General features: G+C 31.5%; 2 protein-coding genes across 2 annotated transcripts; one reads left to right on the forward strand and one right to left on the reverse strand.

The window, feature by feature from the left end:
* The first annotated feature begins 4881 nt into the window (after window positions 1-4881).
* LOC100796710 (R3H domain-containing protein 2) lies at window positions 4882-8890 on the forward strand. Its single transcript, XM_003554058.5, has 4 exons — window positions 4882-5577; window positions 6734-7355; window positions 7735-8017; window positions 8609-8890. The coding sequence occupies exons 1-4, from the start codon at window positions 5466-5468 to the stop codon at window positions 8657-8659; spliced, it is 1068 nt and encodes a 355-aa protein (XP_003554106.1). The 5' UTR covers window positions 4882-5465; the 3' UTR covers window positions 8660-8890.
* Window positions 8891-15847: 6957 nt separating this feature from the next.
* LOC100797237 (transcription factor MYBC1) lies at window positions 15848-18751 on the reverse strand. Its single transcript, XM_006604250.4, has one exon. The coding sequence runs from the start codon at window positions 17762-17764 to the stop codon at window positions 16826-16828; it is 939 nt and encodes a 312-aa protein (XP_006604313.1). The 5' UTR covers window positions 17765-18751; the 3' UTR covers window positions 15848-16825.
* Window positions 18752-19633: the final 882 nt, after the last annotated feature.

Raw genomic sequence — 19633 nt, forward strand, 5'->3', positions numbered from 1 at the left:
CAAGTAAGACTGTTAGGATTTTTTTAAGAAATTTAATAAAGTTTATTAGTATTCAATTAAAATTTTGTATAACTTAAAGAAAATCTTTTGATATAACAGTATATGAATTTTGATAGATTTTGTCTAATAATAAATTTGGTGAGATTTTTTATGAGAAAATATATATTAAATAATCTCATTTAAATCCTTAAGATTTTATGAGACTTTCTTTATTTCTTGAAAATTGACATATTTTTTTCATCACATGTCATTTCTTTATGCTTTTAATCAATGGTCAACATGCTCTTAAACATGTTATATGAGAGATTTTTTCAATTCTTTGAATTCGAGGGACATGTCGAGTGCATGTTTATATATATAAATAGACGTGAATATATATATATATATATATATATATATATATATATATTATTTTAATGAATACGAAAAGTTGACTCATGTATAAATAGATAAATATATAAATAATGTTGAAAACAATTGTTGGGCATGTTGTGTTATTGTGTTTGTAAATATGCTAGCAAAAATTGATTTGTTACTTAACAAGTTTAGGGTTGCTTGTATAAGATGAGTTTTATTTCAAATGTTAGTGAACAAAATTTTTAAATTTTTATCAATAATTTTAAATGTTTTTTTAAAATTCACTAAATCCGTTCGCATCTTAAAAATTTATAATGTTTTTTCAAATATTATAAATTCATATTTTGTAATTTTGTTAAAATCTGAACTATAAAATTTTAATCTTAAAATTCTTTTTCAAAAACCTTTAAAATCATTACATTCTTATAAAAACCTCAAAAATCTTGAAGATTTTTTTATTTCAAAATAACCTTTTAAAATACACTCTCTTAATTTCTTAACCAATATGACGAGTACCAATTACCATTTCTCATTTTTTAATTATATTATTATTATTATTTTGAAGGAATATTATTATATTATTATTATCAATCAGCAACAACAATTTTTTGGATAACGAGTATTTAATTAATTATTTAGTGCTATGATGGGAAGAAGTGTGTCTGGAAACTTCTATGTGAGCGTGCGAAGGGATAATATTGGCGAAAACCAAATCCAGTGACGAGGAGTTACGTTTCCGCTACGTTCGGTTACTTTCAACGGCCGCGACTTACGGTGTCACGTTGTGAATGAGGGTTTTTTTTTTCGAAATAAAATCTTGCTAATAACTTACTTACTATACTAAAAAAATAACTTACTATATGTATATACAAAAACTTCCTGAATTAATACATTACTTAATAATTTTAAATTTGTTAATAATTTAAATTATTTTTTAAAAAATATTTTTTAATTTGTTGAGATTTACTATTTTACTCTTTTTATTTAATTATTTCTTGTAAATTAATTAATGTATATTAGTCATTTTTATATGATCTAGTCGTCTTTTTTATTCTTTACAAAAGAGAAAATAAAGTTATCTTATTATTATTTATTGTTTATTGACTAAAAATGGTAAAGTAATTAAAAGTATTTTGGTAAAAAAATACAAAAAGATAAAAAAGGAAAAATAAAATAAAAAATATCTTTAAAAACTTTCAACAAATAAAATTCAAAAGGTTTTAAGTTCTAACTTCTTTGTCGTTGTAAATAAAAAAATATAATCCTAGTTATAAATAAAATAACTGTTTGAATTATTTGATATTTATTCACTAGAAAATATCATGTTTTGATTCAAAATTGTACTGTTATTTTAGTTAATAAAAACTTTATTTATCGATTGATAAAAAAAGTTAAACCTTATTTAAAGATTTGATTGGATTTTTGTTACTTACAAAAAGGATTTAAACCAAACTACAAACACAACATATTGGTACAAAAGGTATAGTAATCAATTACTGGACCTGTGACTATGTAGAACAATTATTTACCATACCTCATTATTTATTTTGATGCACTTCATGTATATTAGGTATTGGTACGTTAAGTAATACCTCTGTGTGCAGTGTTGGTCAAATGCCGACTAGCCTGTCGTATGGAAAAGTAGAGTGTTTGTCCAAAATTACTTGAACACCTCAACGACTTCAAATGTACAAGCTATGCTATATGCTATCATATCACGGGGTGGAAGTAGTATTTGATTTTGAGAGTTCTTTACAATTACATTCATGTACATGTACTATTGTACACTCCTCAAAGTACTTTGCTGTCACTTGGCATTGGAAAAATATGAACGTCCATTCCGTGGAGTGGATGGGAGTGAAGAGAAAAAATATAGATAAAAAATAATAATAAATATGATGAATAATATAATAAAAACTGAAAAAAAGGTAAAAATGAGAAGAAGAAGAAGAAAAGGGTAGAGATAAATATAATCACTTTTCAAAATTGCAAACTAGACTAGGTTGATTATTGTAGCTCTGTTCATACACTGAGAACAAAGATTGTGATTTGATTTTTTTTCAGTTTCTTGTTAACTTTAAATTAATACAAATCAATTAAGGAGGTCTAATTTAATTACTTGAATAGAATAAATAATTTATTATAAATTTTTTAATATTATTTTCAATTTTTATGGATAAAAAAAATTAGTACACATTAAGTACAATTTATAAAATGTTAGAGTTTCATATAATATGTAAATAGTTTATAGTTTAACTCAATTTTAAAACCTAGCTTGATTCAAGTGGTCCGATGGTGAATTAGTGGTCGGTCGAATTGACTATAAGACCGGTCATGTAGTCAACCAGATATGATCAAGTGCTACCTGATCGAGATTGTGGTTGAATTAATAACAGTCTATAAACCTGAGTTAAGTCATATAATTTTTTCTTTCATTTAAATTACTTAAAATGACATCGCTTTGTTGTTACAATGTGATTGTTGATTTGTTTTTTATATTACTTATTCAATTTATTGTGTTTAAGGAGGATCTATATTTAATTATTTTAGGTATTTGACCTTGTGATTTTGTTTATGAATAACAATTTTTATTGGGACTTTTTTAATTTAAGTATAAAATTTTCATAAGATTCGTCACTACAAGATCTACAAAACCCAGTGCACCATCATATTTGCTTTACTAGCCACGCGAGCTGCCATCACAAGTTTGTTTTCCAAGAAAAACATTATTGTTCAAACCCATGGTGCCTAACGGGGATGCTGACAAAGGCCCTATAGAGGCATGCCAAGCTGCAAACCTCACCAACGACGATGGTAGGTTCATATGGCGAACTATTCATCAACCCTATCATCATTGTTGACCGGAGTGTGGAGATCGATAAGTCTACCATAATGGTGTGTTGAGATCACCATATAAGATAAAAGAAATGATGGAGGTGGCAAAGAAACAAGAATAAAAATGAAACTTCAATACTGAAAATTGCCTTTGGCAACCATGAATGGTGGTAAAAAATTTATTAAATGAGTTTTGTAATATCAAGTGTGGCATGACCCATAATCACTCAATTGATCTAGTGATTAAAAATAATGGTCCATCATAAACCATCTAGTGAATTGGTCCAAGCTAGCCTTAATCTTAATTATTATATGATTTAATTACCCATTTAGTCTCATAGTTTTTAAACTTATCCATTTTAGTCCCTATAGTTAATAAGTGGTTTTTTTAGTCTATGTAGTTTACCATTTAATTCTTGATAGGTCCCTACCGTTAAAATTGTTTAACACCGTTAAATTATTGTTTTCGGCCGTCTTTTCCCGGAGCTCTCTCTCTTCCGGGAGGCCCCTGACTTGCAACGGATACTACACTTCCACCCCACCCTCACCGTCGGAGCTCGCTACAAAATCAGTGTCGCCGTCAACCTCTCCGACACATGCAAAGGCGAAAAAATGGAGAGGAAGGTTTTGACAGCACAGTGTACGGTGGGGTTTTCCGTTTGAGACATAGCACTCAACAATGATGACAAATGTTTTGTTTCTTTTCATTCCTGTCGTCGCTCCCCTCCATCTCATTTTCACCATAGATCTATTCTTCCAACGCTGTCAACATGGTTGCAACCACCCCTGAACCATGTATAAACCTCGAGTCCTTATTTGATTTCAACGACAACAACAACCACGGGTTCAAATTCATAGTTGACGGCAACAACCATGGGTTCAGATTCATCATCATTGAGTGTTATGTCTCAAGCGGAAAACCCCATCATACACCGTGCCGTCAAAACCTTCATCTCCATTTCTCGCCTTTGCATGTGTTGGAGAGGTCGACGACGACATCGATTTTGCAGTAGGCACCGGCAGTGAAGGTGGGGGTGGAAGTGCAATATCCACTGCAAGGCGGAGAAATTCGAAGAAAGACGACTGACAACAATAATTTAATGATGTTAAACAACGATAGGGACCTATCGAAAATTAAATGGTAAACTAAAGGGATTACAAAAACCACTTATTAACTATAAGGACTAAAATAGATAAGTTTGAAAATTATAAGAACTAAATGGGTAATTAAACCTTATTATATGAAAAACTTACCAATTTTGATTTTTTTAGCCTGATAAAATGTTGATTTTTTTAATTGTAATGGGATGATATTTATCATATTTTATTTCAATCCGTTACATGTTAATATATTTCTATTCATTTCATTTTATTTTTCACAACTAATTCAAACATATCTCATGAGATGAGATTGGTTATTGACTTTTCATAAAAAAAGACCCATGACATTAAGAACATAAAATTATACGTAAGCAAGTTACATTTTTTTTACCAAAGCCAGTTAAATTCATAAAAAAATAAAAATATGTTTTTTTCTTTCTAAAATATTGTAAGTTCAGTTTTAATTCTCCAGATTTTTATTTCATTTTCGCATCTTTAATTTAAAATTATTTATCTTATGTTTCTCAAAGTGTATCTCTAACAGTTTATATAGTCATCATTAAATATTAATTGGAACTATTTTAAAGATCAAAATCGAAATACTTTCAAATTAAAGATGAAAAAATAGAATAACATTTAAAAAAAATTAAAATCAAATAAAAAGTGCTATTCTGATGAGATTTTTTTGTTGAAAGAAAAAGCAAAACGATAATAGGAGTGTGGAATTAATGATTTTGTGATGGGTGGGATTGTGGAAAGAGGGAACCGTACAAAGAAGATAACGCTAACGCGGTGACCCTTTTTGTCTGTTCACATTAAAGAATGGAGAAAGAGGGATGAAAGAAGATTTTGGGAAGGAAATATAAAACATTTATTCATTGTCACCAAATTTTGTTCCCTGCAAGAGAGAGAAGAAGAAGTTGTTGGGTTGAGTTGGGTTTGGATTGGATTTCTAATCTAATCTATACCTTTCTTTTTCCTATGCTTTTAAGGCACAAATCCTTCTCCCTTCTCTCTTCTTTCTTCTTCTTCTCCTGACCCTTATTATTATTCCTTGCCCTTACCCTTTAGGCAAGGGAAGGAAGAAAGAATAACTATATTATTATCTTTATTGTAATCTATCTTTTTATTATAATTATAATTATAATTATTGTTGTTATTATTCCTTAAATATGGATTCGCCGTGTCTCTCCAACGATTCGGTTTCTGGATTCAAAGACAAGGAGTCAATGGTTGACCCCTTTTTGGTCGAGGCTCTCCAGAACCCTCGTCACCGCCTCACCAGTTAGTCTCTTCTTAAATAACGTTTTTTTCTGTCTCTCTACTTTTTTATTTGAAATTTTGAATTTTTTGTTTCTGGGGTTTGGCTGTTTTTGTTATTTCGATGTTTCCGCGTGGTGGGTATGCTTCAAAATTGTTGCTTGAGCTCGTTTTTTGCTTTGACCCCTTTGGATTTCTTTTTTTCGTTGTAGGTTTTTGGTAAGAATCTTTGTGTTTTTGCCTTTCGGCTATGTTTAGGTTAATTGAAGTCAGATCTGGGATGATTGTGGTTATTCCCTGTTTAATTGAGACTCTAATTTTAATGTGTGTAGTTGAGGCTGTTCTTTGGGAATAATCAATAAATAGGATTGTAATTTGTGGGGCTTTATTGAAAATTATGTTCATTAAAATTGATGTGATCGTAGGCTATGTAGTTATGTATGTTTCTGCCAAATAAAATTTTAGAGGATTAGCTTGGGATGAGATTCGGAAGCACCTCAATTATCAGAGTTCATAAATGTATTTTAGTGTATCATTTTTCTGCTTTGAATTTTCAAAAACATGGCATCCACCATGGACTACTAATGTTTATTACCACTCCCATTTCATGGGTTATAAATCTGGCATCCACCATGGACTACTAATGTTTAAGCTACACCGTACTGGAGTAGGTCATAAACTTATTGGTGTTAATTTTAAACTGTCAAAGTTCCATCTTAATGTAAGATTACTTTAAGTGATGTACAGAAGCCCGAGCCCTGGAAAATTGTTACATAAGACCTGAGTTGGAAACTACACGACAAAATAAACATAATTTGAAATTGTTTCGTAAGACTTGACTAAATACTCTGTGAGTCTGTCTGTATCTTACTGTTATTGCATTTAGTTTTTACTATTTAGATGTTGTTGTTGAAGTATTGCTTATTTGGATTGGATCAAAATTTTGTGTCATAAGCTTAAAGTAGTAGTCCTTGAGTGTTGGTTGGCAGTCGTATTAGGAGTTTTATGGCAAATGAATGAGCTATTCTTTGATGATTATGTTCTGCCTGTAATTTCCCTTTATTATTGTTGTTTCTGAATTCTGACTGCATTTGTGGTTATTTTCTTTCTATTTTTCCCCTGTCGTTGTAAATTATGGCATTTTTTTATTTATAATTTTTTACTTTGTTTTTATCTTTAGTTTTGAGGATGGAGCTGGAGATCCAGAAGTTTTTGAATAATGCTGATCAGCTGCATTTTGAGTTTCATCATTTCCCTTCTTCCTATCTCCGACTGGCTGCACACCGTGTTGCTCAACACTACAACATGCAAACAATGGTTCAAGATAATGGCTTAGATGGCCAGGGAAGTAAAATTCTGGTTAGGAAGTTACCTGAAAGCAAGTACCCTGTAGTTCGATTATCCGAAATACCTGCTAAGCAGTTGGAAAATGATAAATCTGAGCAGAAAAAAATTGTTATTAGACCTAGGCCTAATAAAAACAGTTTGAATGATGCTAACGGAGTTGGGAGGAAAGGAAACCCTTTAAGAAGTGTGGAAGAAAGGAAGGAGGAATATGACCGGGCACGGGCACGTATCTTTAGTAGCCCTAGAAGCTCTGAATCAGGTGATACCTCATCCGTGGTTCCAATGGATGGGAGATATTCTTCTACTAGCAAGGATGAGAATGAAACTAGCAAGAACCCCATGGCTGATTCAGAAAGATATATCAGTACCAGGGATAGTTGTTCGACTCGAGTTGCCATACTCAGAGATAGGGAAAAGGATCGTAGTGATCCAGATTATGACCGTAGTTATGGAAGGTGAGTCATATTACTGTATCCTGGTATTTAATTGAGAGCTTTCCAGCAATTGAATGCTGTAGTTGCAAATGCATGTTTATTTAGTTATTTTCTATGCTACACTTAGAAGTTTGAGATGTATTTATATCTAGCAATAAAAGACTATAAACTGTTTGTTTGTGAGAGAGATGGAGTAGGGGAGGGATACACAGCAAAGACTGAATAATGACATTTCTGTTAATTGGCCGGCACATTTGATGGCACTTCGGATTTAAGAATTTATATAACTTGTGATGTGATGTTTTTTGTTTCTTCAAGATTTTTCATTATTTGATGGTTGATGTGGTCTCTACTGATTTAACTTATAGTATACATTCATTGAATTACATTATTGTTACAGGTATGCTAGGAGTATCCCAACCTCTGCTGTTAACTTGGTGCCATTTAACTTGCAAAAAGCTCAACCTTCATTTGCTCAATATGATGCTACGTTTAATCAGTTAGGTCAGATGTCACAAACTCAGGCCTCACTTGGCTATATACCTCCTTCAACCCCGATAATGGGTCCTTTTGGCACCACAGGATTAAATCAGACATCTAGTGAGGGTGTTTACCTACAGTGGCCTAGTGCTGCAATGATGTATGCACATTCATACGACCAATTTAGACATGCTGTTTTCCAGGTAAATCACATTTAGTTTACTTAATTTTATTACCCTGCAGAATTCGACAAGTGATATCTGTATTAGCTTAAAAAATACCAGGACATGCTAGCAATAAATCTAATGATTTTATTAATTAATGATGTTGGCTTCATTGTTTAATGCTCTGAACTGCTTAAAATGATTTTTGGGAATGATTGTCTGCGTGGTCTGCTAATAATCTGCCTCCAATTTATGTGTGAGGCGGTGTCTTGCTTTTGCCATCTTGCAATTTCTTGTAGCATATTACATATAGATTTGGACTGTTAGGCCATTTTTATTCTCCAACATTTGTGCAGGGAGGTAGATCTGTATATCTGTACAAACACAGTCGTAGTATTTTATTATATGGTATATTTTTAATTCTTGTTGCTTTAAAATGTTGAAATTTTCCTGACATGTGATATCATGATTCATGATTGTTGGGGTAGGTTAATGAATTTGCTGGACTATGCGTTGTTTGAGTTCTACTCTCTGAGAAAGATTAAAGATTTTTTAATTTCATTTTTTCACTTATATCTGATTTTACTTGTTCCAAATCGAGCATCTTATATACTTTTTGCTGTTTTGCAGGCTCCATTTGGTCAACAGCCGTTGAGCTTTGACTATTCACAGAACTATTAGATGACATTTAGGGGAGAATATTCAATTTGGATGCAAAAGTTATGTTAGCTTTTTTAAAATTTCATGTTAGGTTCATTTGTCAGTGCTGTCAGAGACCCTTATTGTGTTTCAGTTTTGATGGTTATAGTAAATCGTTGGGTACTTCTAATGTGACAAATTTATAAAATAGTGAATTGTAGTGTATTACTGGATTTACAATATATGATAAGGTTTCTGTGGTGGTTTTATAAAGGGGAGGTACACAGATAAATGTTTTTTTTTCATGGGTGTTTGTTTTAAAGATAGGTAAAATTAATTTCCATAATATTAATTTTAATCCTTTGAATTTTATTCGGATGAGTGTTTAAATTAATCTTGCTAATAGATTTTATATTAAAACGTGTTATGGGAAGAGAAATTGATTGTGAAGGTTTGTAAAATGGAGACTTTCAGTGCGTTCGACAATACTGTACAATCAGTTGGGAATTTGTTTTAGTAGTTGAAAACTTGTTTGGTAAAATAACTTGTTTTAGTAGTTTATATTATTTTTGAAGCATTTCAAGTGTAGCATTTTAATTTTGAGTTTATAATTGAAAGTTATATATATATATATATGTGTGTGTGTGTGTGTGTGTGTGTGGTGTGTGTGTGTGTGTGTGGTGTGGTGTGTGTGTGTGTGTGTGTGTGTGTGGTGTGTGTGTGTGTGTGTGTGTGTGTGTGTGTGTGTGTGTGTGTGTGTGTGTGTGTGTGTGTGTTTGTGTTTTAATTTTTATTTTCATGATTCTTTGTTTCTCCATTTATTTTAGAAACTTACGATACTAATTCTCATTACTTTCTCTACAGATTCAGTGTTCTATCTAGTATTGTCATCATTTGTTGGCTAAATTAATTCTTTGAATTGTTACAGTATTATATTATTTATTTTAATTAATTTATCGCTTGTGATTTTAATTAATGTACTGTATACAATCTTTATTTATGAGAATTTGAAATTATAAACAAAATCACTCTTTCAAAGAAATATATATATTTTTTACGAAAGCTACAGAACTGAGAAATGTTTGAATTTTAATATATTTAAAAACATAAATATTATACCAAGAATAAAATATTACACTATTCACTATTTCTGAAAGTAAATAATCGACGATCTAAGAAATAATTGATAAAATTGTCCATTTTTTTTATAATATAATTTTTTAAAATCTAATTGAGTTCATTTGAGTTATTTTATTTTATTTATTAAAAAAATTGTTAATAAAATAAAATAAAAATATTATCATATAATATAATAAATGATTTAAAACATTAGAAGTATATAATTACTATTGGCCAAGTAATTAATTATATTCTAATAATTTTCATGATTTTACTCGTATTATTCATTACTTAATAAGCAAAATAGCACTATCTTCTTCGTTCCTATTTATAAAAAAATAAATAACTAATTTGATAAAAAAATATAGTGCCAAAATTATCATGTTAACTACTACTTATTTACTTGCTAATTTTGATGAGCACACATACCCTTGGTTGATGTAAAGCAGCGCTTAATAACATTTTAATATTAGTTGATCTGTAAGGATAAGGACGCCAGCTAGATGGAGGCCATTAAAAAATAATTTGGCTGATAAATTTATTTGCTCGACCAAACCATCCATTTCGACTATGGAATCGATTAAAAAAATTTATCCGGTCCAACTACATTATTTGATTTAGTTTAATTAAAAAAATATTTTTTTAATTTTTTTTATCCCAATATTAAATATGAATAACATTAAATTATATCAGTATAACTTTAATAATTATTATGTTATTTCATAATTTTTAATTAAATATATTTACTTAAAATTTATTATTGGATTCAAAGTTAATCTTTCACATAAATTATACAAATGCAAAATTTTATATTGATTTAAAATCATTTGTTATCTTATTCAGATTAGAATTGATATAATATAAATTTTAAAATATATTAAAATATGAGTCATTTTATTATGTTGTTGCTGTTATATTTTGATAAAATTTGATAAAGACAATCTTAATAATATATAAATATAATTTAACGATTGAATCAATAAAAAAATATATTGTATATCAAATTATAAAAATAATATAATAATTGAAAAAATAATTTTGACTTAATCTAATTCCTTCCCATTAAATATTTTCTGATTTTGTCAAATAACTATTTTTTTTCCCTGAAAAACCTTATTAATCACCAATAGAAAAACATTGGAAGAGAATAAATCTTAATAGGATATTCCCTCCTATTCATACTCGACTCGAATATGAAACATTAGTTGAGAAGTGAAAATAAATTTTTTACAAGTGAATTACATACAACTAATATTTTAACTTATGCATCATATAAAATAAATTTTTATTTTAAACAATTAAAATATATAATAAATAAATAAATTTAGAGTAAATATTGTTGTACTGTCAACGTAAAGATCATGTAAGTTAAATTTGTTGATTTTTATAATCTGCACATCCTATGAAATTTAAATAATTAACGTTTTATAATAAATAAAAAATTTTAATGTTAAATTATATTGTAATTAAAAATTATAATAAATAGACAATAGACATATTTACAGATATAAATTATATTTTAAATTTATACTAGAAAATTTAGATTTTAATAAAATGTTATTCTTAACCATCTATAACTTTAAAAATACTTAAATTTAATTAAAAATGTAGATAAAAGAAAGCATATTGAAAAGAATAGACGGTTGAGAAAATTAAATATAAAAATAAAAATAAAAGAAAAAGAATTTGAAATTAAGAGATAAATTTATTATTGGTTATGGGGAATTGAGCGTGAAATGTAAAAAACAAAATATTAAAAAATCTAATAAAGAGTATGAGAAGAATGAGAAAATCACTTTTTAAGTTACTTATTTTTATGTATAATCTATCTACTATCTTATATAAAAGAATATTGTCAAGACGACACTGTATTCATTCCCACTAAATTATAATTATATACAATTATTAATTATTATAAGATTCTAATTAATAATATAATTATATATTATAATTAAAATTAATTAATAATACTAATATATATTTTCATTCTAATTAGATGATTATTCTAATTATAGTAACCAATCATGAATAGAATATTTTAACTGATAAGTAATTATATTTTCTAATTCAAAATAATTAATGCTACAAATATATTTTGATTCTAATTTAAATTTAAATTTAGTTAACACTAATACGCTTTCTTTTATAATTATAGTAACTTCTTTACATGATTTTATTAAATGGTCATAAATAATAATAATAATAATAATAATAATAATAATAACATACATTTTTGAATCAAAATATAAGTTACATTAAAAAATATATAATAATATAAAAAATTGTAAATTGTAAGATTAATACCCCTTGCACGGGGTATTTAACTAGTCACGATTTTATAATGAGCTAATAAAGTATTTTATAATACTAATCACGATTTTCAGGCCATCCTTTATCTACTATGCAAATGGATACGACAAACTGCGCGCGAGTGAGAACTGAGAAGAATGGAGTTAAGTTCTATTTTTTTTTTTTATAAAAAAAAGTTGTATTTGTTTCCTATTAGAGAAACTAGATCCAATTAATGAATAAAAAAAACTAGATCCAATTAAAAACCTCAAAACATTTTTTTTTTCCTGTCCGCAAGTAAAAAATAATAATTAAATACTGTATAGGATATGGTTTCTTGTTATTTTATAAGGTTTCATGATTTGAACATTTACAAATAAAAAATTGTTTTAACAAATCAATTTAAAAATACATTTTACCTTTTCTGCTGACGTTTTGAACTATTTTTATTTACATTTTTAAAATTAAGTCTTTAACTAGCAGTAATAAAATCACAAATGTGATAGAAGAATATCAACTCAAAATTGAGCATCATTAACAAAAAGGTTCTGAGTTGGCTTAATATTATTTATTTATTTGTCTGGCTCATGCTTATGTTTTATATAATTTATAAAAGTATATTTTCCATTTGAGCAAAGGATACAGAACATGATCTGGATTTTATTCCATTCGTTTGACCATGGTGTCTTCCACCTTCCGCTCCATTGCCCAAATCTGAGGCACTGTGATCCATTAGTTAAATAACAAACAATGGCAAGATTTGGTTGGCCCACTTACACGTAAATTGTGCTCTTTGAATATGAAACTCATATTGGGCTGCATATAAAAACTATATGTTTTGTACCGGATTTGTTATCTAAACCTCCCTTTTTGTTTTTCATACTGCCTGCCTTTTTCTTTAACAAAAATATCATTCACTGAAATATATATAACATACTCTTCAACATTTTCTTTTTCATGTAAACTCTACAAAATTATACAAGTTTAAGCCTCTGCTCAATGAGTTTCATTTATAATTTAACAGGAATTGTGTTAATTTTTATGTTATAATAAAAAAGTGTCATATGTGTTTTAGAAAATATATTACTAATATTTTTCCCTGTATCAATCAATCACTCGTCCAGTATGGGAAGCAAAGACACAAAAGGGAATTTTTGTTTCTGTTTTACATATGATTCTCTTGCAATTGCAAATAATATGTTATATCCTATACTATGAAAGGTTGGAGTAGAAGAACCAACGGGATTGAATCTAGTAAAATGAGTTAGTATCTCACAAAGTGGTAAATCTGACTGTTTTAAATTTTCCTTTAAAATATACATATAGGAAAAAAATTGATGCATAATTGATATTAAAGTTAAATAAATAAATAAAAGAACAGACACTTGCCTATATCCAGTTTTTCCTTGACGGTATAAGTTTCTCATTGTCATCATGTCATGGCGTAAGAGGATAGATCTGTCTTTCCCTTGGAGGTTAGTATCTAATCTTACTTAAAGAAGGAAGTTATGATAATTTATCATATGAACAATTTTGTATATATAAAAAATGTACTTTATCTTGAGTCCTGTCATAGCAATAGTCATTAAAGATTTGAAGGGTAGCTATTGCACCATGGAAACAACTGATTAGCCGCAAGTGGACAAATGTCGATATGGGTTTTGACATGCTCAGCGCACAAAGTTAGTGACTAGTGATATATGTACGATATCAAGTTACTTGTAGGAACGAAACATTGAAAAAAGAGTTAAAAAAATCGATTACGTTGCACAAAATGTCAAATAAATGAAATTTTCTTTCACAATCCATGAGATGAGATCCTAGTGTTGCTGTCGTAGCTGCTAAGAAAAGAAGAGACAATGGCGTGACCATTAAGAAAACAAGAGATAATAATATACCATTGTTATGATAAAAGCATATATTAACCGAGTAAGTATGTCATACCAATTCTCATTGCATTTTCTATTTGACTTAACTTCTTTTTTCTTCAATTTTTTATTAGTAATAAAATCTCCTCTAATTAATTTAGGTGAAAACTCTTTTCTTCTGATTTCTCTTTTAGAAAAAGCTAGGTCAATTGTTTACCTAACTTGGGAGGCAAAAATAACCATTAATAAGATGACACTTGATGTAAGTGTTTTCTTTATTTATTTTTAAAGAAATTAGAAAATAAGACTAAAAATATGTTTATTTAAAATTTTAAAAACATTTTCTTTGAAAATATTTTTAAAAACAAGTCAAAAAATGAAAACAACAAATAAATATTTTCAGTCTTTTCTAAAGAAGTAAAAACACACTGATACCTTAAAATACTTTTTTCTCAATACCTATTTTCTAAATCTTGAAAATTTAAAAATAAAAATAGAAAAAAACAACACTCAAACCAAACATCTTCAAGGAAAGTTTCTATTTCCAACCAGGAACAAGGCAACACAATGTTTTGGACAACGGGCAAATAATAAATTTGATATTAAAAAGATTTTGTTGGATAAACTTTTTTATAAACACTTTCAAGAAAATAAAATAGGAAAGAAAGATAAAATGAATTTCTCTACAATTGCTTATGGAGAAATTTATTGAAATAGACTCATTTATGACACTCAGATTAGTTTGCTATATCTTGTATCAACAACACGTCTTCTCCTTGATAGATATACATGGGCGATGGAAGTCTGGTTCCAAGAGTAAATGACACAAATCTCTACAAGTTGGTTAACAAAATGAGAAAAACCAAAAAGTAGTTAGAGATGGCAACAATATTTCTCATGTGGAAAGATAGAAAGAAATTCGTGAGGTTGCCACTTGGGATGGCTAAAAAGACTCCAAAGTTCGGAAAATATTCATGCTAGTTGCTGCATTGTAAAACATTACAGCTCTTGTTCATCATAATGAATGTGTGCAGGGTAATTTGTACATCAAAACTAATATATTGACCATCAACAGCAAAAAGAATGTCAACCGAGCCATGAAAGGAAGGACTACAATTTGTTTATAAGCTATTGCAAAAAAAGTAATTCTGTCATGCTGAAGCTAAATCCATGTTTCTTTCAAAACATAAATACATTCAGGAAAAATACATGACTAACAGAAGAAACTCTGGAAACTGGAGAAGCAAAACAGCTTAAGATTGAAATCAAGGTGTTTCACTTACAATGAGCACGTTATTTGGTAACTTTAAAGTGATGCTGACCCTACCTAATTATGGAGTTAAGTTGCCATTTTAATTTGACATAGAACTACTGCAAATAAGATAAGAAAGAGTTCCAAGTACACTAACAGGAATAAGAGTTCCAAGTACACTAACAGGAATAAGAGTTCCAAGTACACTAACAGAAAGAGTTCCAAGGAGTTATCCGTAGAGACTGAGGAAACTTCCAGAATGAAGATGATGATCTTAAAATGCATTAGACAGATGACTGGTTGTCAAAATTTTTAGACTCTACCAAATGAGAGCATGCTCTCCTAAGAGGAACTAATATTGTCCATACTACCATAAAATAGATGGTGAACATTTGTTTTAAGTAAAACCAATCTTAATTTTCAACGTATGGCTATTTCTTTTACACTCTCATTTGATACGGCCACTATTGATATGTATATATAATTTTGAAGTGCAAGATGATCATCACTTTATCTCATATAATAGCATATCATATTGGGTAATGCATTCCAACAGAGTCTAAGTTTCTGTATATCAATACCCACCAATCATTATTTGTACTTTTACCATGCCATTCAAAACCAGAAAAAGAATGTCAGTGTGAACAGTTAGATCATTATCCTTTATGTCTCCAAAACATAGCATAGCTAAGATACAGGTCATGAGCAAATTAATCATCAAATAATAAGATTCCCAAGGAGTCATAGTACATGTTATAATCTGAAAATTGTAGTCAAAGAAGAAATACACAATTAAGTAAACATGAACTTATTGTTTTTGTAAGCAGGGTAAACCTAGAAATTATGGAAACTAGTTTACTTGAGTTCATCTAGCATATAGACCCCACACCGGAGTAAGATTAGAATTTTAAACGGTTGCCTCACATCAGGCATTCAAGTCTTCTATAGAATCAAACAATGTACAACTCACCTCCACACGACAAAAAACTCGACAACAAGGCGACAAGTCTATCGCAGTAGAGGTTCCCGGATTTAGTCGAAGAATTCACAACCAAACACGCCGATCAGATACGCCTCCATTAGTTTCTACCAACTGTAACGCATGGTTATTACCACCTGCAGACACAAGTACCAAATTGGCGGCTTTTGCCACCCCCTCCATGAATACTGACACAAAACCTCCCAATCTGTGACCCCCCAAGATTCCATCCAGTCATGACCAATCCCCAGAAAATTAGAGGAAGCCCCAACGCCACGAAACCACTGATTCCCACCCGGAATTACAGACAATTACATTACTATTGCCGCCCCCAAAGTGACATCATGATTAATGTCAGTCACAAGAAGCCGACAGAGAAGTTTATCCAAATAGACCGTTACCACCACAAGGTAGTTAACTAATTAATTACTCCAAATCCACCAGAACTTTATCCATCATGACTTCTGTAGCTTTTGAATCTGCAGACTTAAAACTCTAGACTTCAATACCACCAATTAGCAACACCAAATTAATTACCAATAACCCTAAACACAAAATTACCAACTAAGACCCTGACCAAACATGAACTTCACATTCACAAGACAACAAGGAGACAGTGACACATACCAGAAAAAGACCAAAGAGCACTATACTATACTATTACCATCATCATCATATGAAACCCAAATTCAATCAATGAATCAATCATCTCCAGTTGGAAACAGAGTAAGAACCTTTCTACCTCCAGAGGCAGCATTAGCAGACTCCATGTCCTCCACATAACCACTCACAGGGTGGTGGTTGTTGTGCACAGGACCACCACCACCCCCCATCCTCTGAAGATTCGGCCTAGACATAAACGGGTTCTCGAAGTGCCCGTTCGGCGGCGACCCGAAATGCCCCACCTGCCGGTGGTACTGCGCCGCGGCCGCCATCTGCTGCTGCTGTTGGTGGTGGTGGAGCGCCGGCACGAACGGCAGGAAATGATCCGAATTCGGCCTCGCGGCCGGGTGCAAGAAATGCGCCGGCACCGGCGAGCTGGCGAACAAGTGGTCGGTGGCGGGGTCGGCGACGGCACCGGAGGCGCCGCCAGGACCGGCGGCGGATATCCCCTGCATGCGCTTGAGGTAAAGACGGTACTTCTGCAAGTGACTAGCGACGTTTTCGCGGGTCAAACCGTCGACGCTCATGAGCTGCATTATCGTCTTGGGAACGGCGTTTTTGATGCCGAGGTGAGCGACGGCGTCGACGAAGCGCTTGTGGAGCTGTGGGGTCCACACGAGGCGGGGCCGTTTTAGGGTACGCGCCGGCTCCTCGCCGGCGGTGCCGGAGCCGAGTTCACCGGAGTCGGCGAACTCGGCGGAGGTGGGTTGTTGTTGTTGTTGTTGTTGCTGCTGCTGCTGCTGTTGCGGGTTAGGGAGCGAGGAAGGGTTCGAAGGTTGTTGTAGTTGCGGTGGTTGTTGGTTTTGGTGGTGGTGGTGGTGTTGATTCTGTGCGGTGTTGGAGGTGTGAGGGTTTCGGATGTCGAAGGCCATGGCTAGATCGGGAGTAATTAGGGTTTGCGATAGAGGCATGAGTTCTTCCGGAGACGGAAGTTCCTCTTCCCATCGCGAAAACCAATTCGAATCGTCTTCCCTCATTGGAGGAAACGGTGTAACGGTGTATAGTTTTTTTTGTTGTTAAATTTAACGCTTCAAGGGTGTGATGGTGGTGGAGACAGGGGTTTGATTTGATTCGTTTTTGGGAGGGGAATTTGGTGGTGGTGTGAGGAGAGCTTCGAGGTGGATCTTGTTTTTTCTTTCTTTTCAGCTTTTTATTGTGGCCACTGTTGCTGCTGCTTTTTTTTTTTTTTTTTTCTTATGATTTTTATTTTTCCGGGATTTGGGGGTCTTACTTGAGAGTGAGTGTTAGCAGATCTCTCCAGGTTTTTTATTTAATTTTTTTCCCATGGTGGTGCGTTTGTTCTACGCGCCTCCGTGATCCTCTCTGGAATTCTCAATGCCTATATCTTGATAAAAATGTATTGATTGATTTTTTATTTTGTCTTTTCTTTCCTAGGATGACTTGGTTGAAATTTGAAGAAAATATCTACGTTGGAGTGGTTTTTCCGTTTTTTTGTTTTTAGCCTTTTAAGTTTATTAAATGGTTTATATGATTTATCGGGATGTGCAATTGTACATGTTTAGAATGAATGAAGTAAAAAATTATTTTCAAGACAAATAATAATTTTGATAAAAGATCAAGATCATTATTATTTATTTTTATCTATTAGATATTTTTTAGAAGTGTGTATCACAACAATTTTACAGACAATCCAAAAATGCACGGAGTATTGTACCTTGAAGATGAATGGCAACAAAGATAAACAAACCCATGATATTGGCGCGTGCATCACACGGCGCGTGGATGAAGGTGGGGAAGAATTGAGAAGAGGGGCAATAAGGATGAATTGTACGGGAACGGGAAAGATTTGAGATCAGGAAGGAATGTGGAGAGAGATGCAAAGATTCTTTCTGGGCTTTGTGGAATTTTTCTTTCTTGTTTTGTAGATAGGGAATAAGTTGAGCTTACCTTTCAAAGTTGAACGTGAATGAATTCGGGATTAGGGTTATATGCACAACAACACAAGCTTGGGGAAATTGACGGGTGAGGTTTAATTAATTAATTAGATTATTGAATCAAAGAATTAGACACGAGAGTGTGTATGCCAAAAATTGGAAAAGGACCAATTGGAATAAGGGTCATAAATTAATGAGAAAAGGTTACTCCTACTACTAGGCCCCCAAAGGAAATTATCTCAATATTTTCTTTTATAGGAAAATGTTAGATTATTCCTCATATATTTATAGATTATTTACTAACAAAATCCTAACTGAATTAATCTTTATTTACTGAAAATTGTTATTATTAATACTATTACATAAACAAGTGAGGGAAGTAGTATCTTGATTTGTTTTGGAGTTGGAACAGAAAGCACGAAATGCCCAGAAGGGAAGTGTTGCAAGTGGGATATCTGTTGGCTTCAGAAATCGATTTATACCCCAATCACACAGAGGTGGAAACACTAGACGCATGAAAGGGTTGCGGGTTTGTCTACCTATTATTAGCAAAAGAGGGAGATGGTGCAATTATTGTCCCTAGAAAGGCATGTTTCCTCGTGCAGCATTTCCAACAGTACTGACGGACCAATTGGATCAAAGTAATATGATAAGGGTACCCCCCATGTGATACCCATGTTTCGTGTTTGAAACAAAATACCCATATGACAGGTGTATGTATCTCTTGTACCATTAATGTCTTGGCATTTATGACATAGAAATACCCCTTTGTATTCTAGCAGTAGACTTGTTTTCCCCCACTTTTCTCTACCAGGAGGAGGAATATTCATGGAAAATGCCCACCACTTGAAAACTATATACTATCTATGTATCTAGAATTAGAAATATCGGACACCCTGTCTTCATACTTTGTGTTCTACTTTCCTCAATATTAAATTAGGCACTTCAATA

This window comes from Glycine max, chromosome 19, assembly GCF_000004515.6.
Source record: "Glycine max cultivar Williams 82 chromosome 19, Glycine_max_v4.0, whole genome shotgun sequence".
Lineage (NCBI taxonomy): Eukaryota > Viridiplantae > Streptophyta > Magnoliopsida > Fabales > Fabaceae > Glycine > Glycine max.

What these genes read in the sequence shown, in the direction of transcription:
- LOC100796710 (XM_003554058.5), top strand. Translation starts at nt 5,466, where the DNA reads ATGGATTCGCCGTGTCTCTCCAACGATTCGGTTTCTGGATTCAAAGAC. An exon ending in CCCTCGTCACCGCCTCACCA is followed by an intron (nt 5,578 to 6,733) that starts GTTAGTCTCTTC and finishes TTTTATCTTTAG; the next exon opens with TTTTGAGGATGGAGCTGGAG. An exon ending in TATGACCGTAGTTATGGAAG is followed by an intron (nt 7,356 to 7,734) that starts GTGAGTCATATT and finishes TTATTGTTACAG; the next exon opens with GTATGCTAGGAGTATCCCAA.
- LOC100797237 (XM_006604250.4), bottom strand. Translation starts at nt 17,764, where the DNA reads ATGAGGGAAGACGATTCGAATTGGTTTTCGCGATGGGAAGAGGAACTT.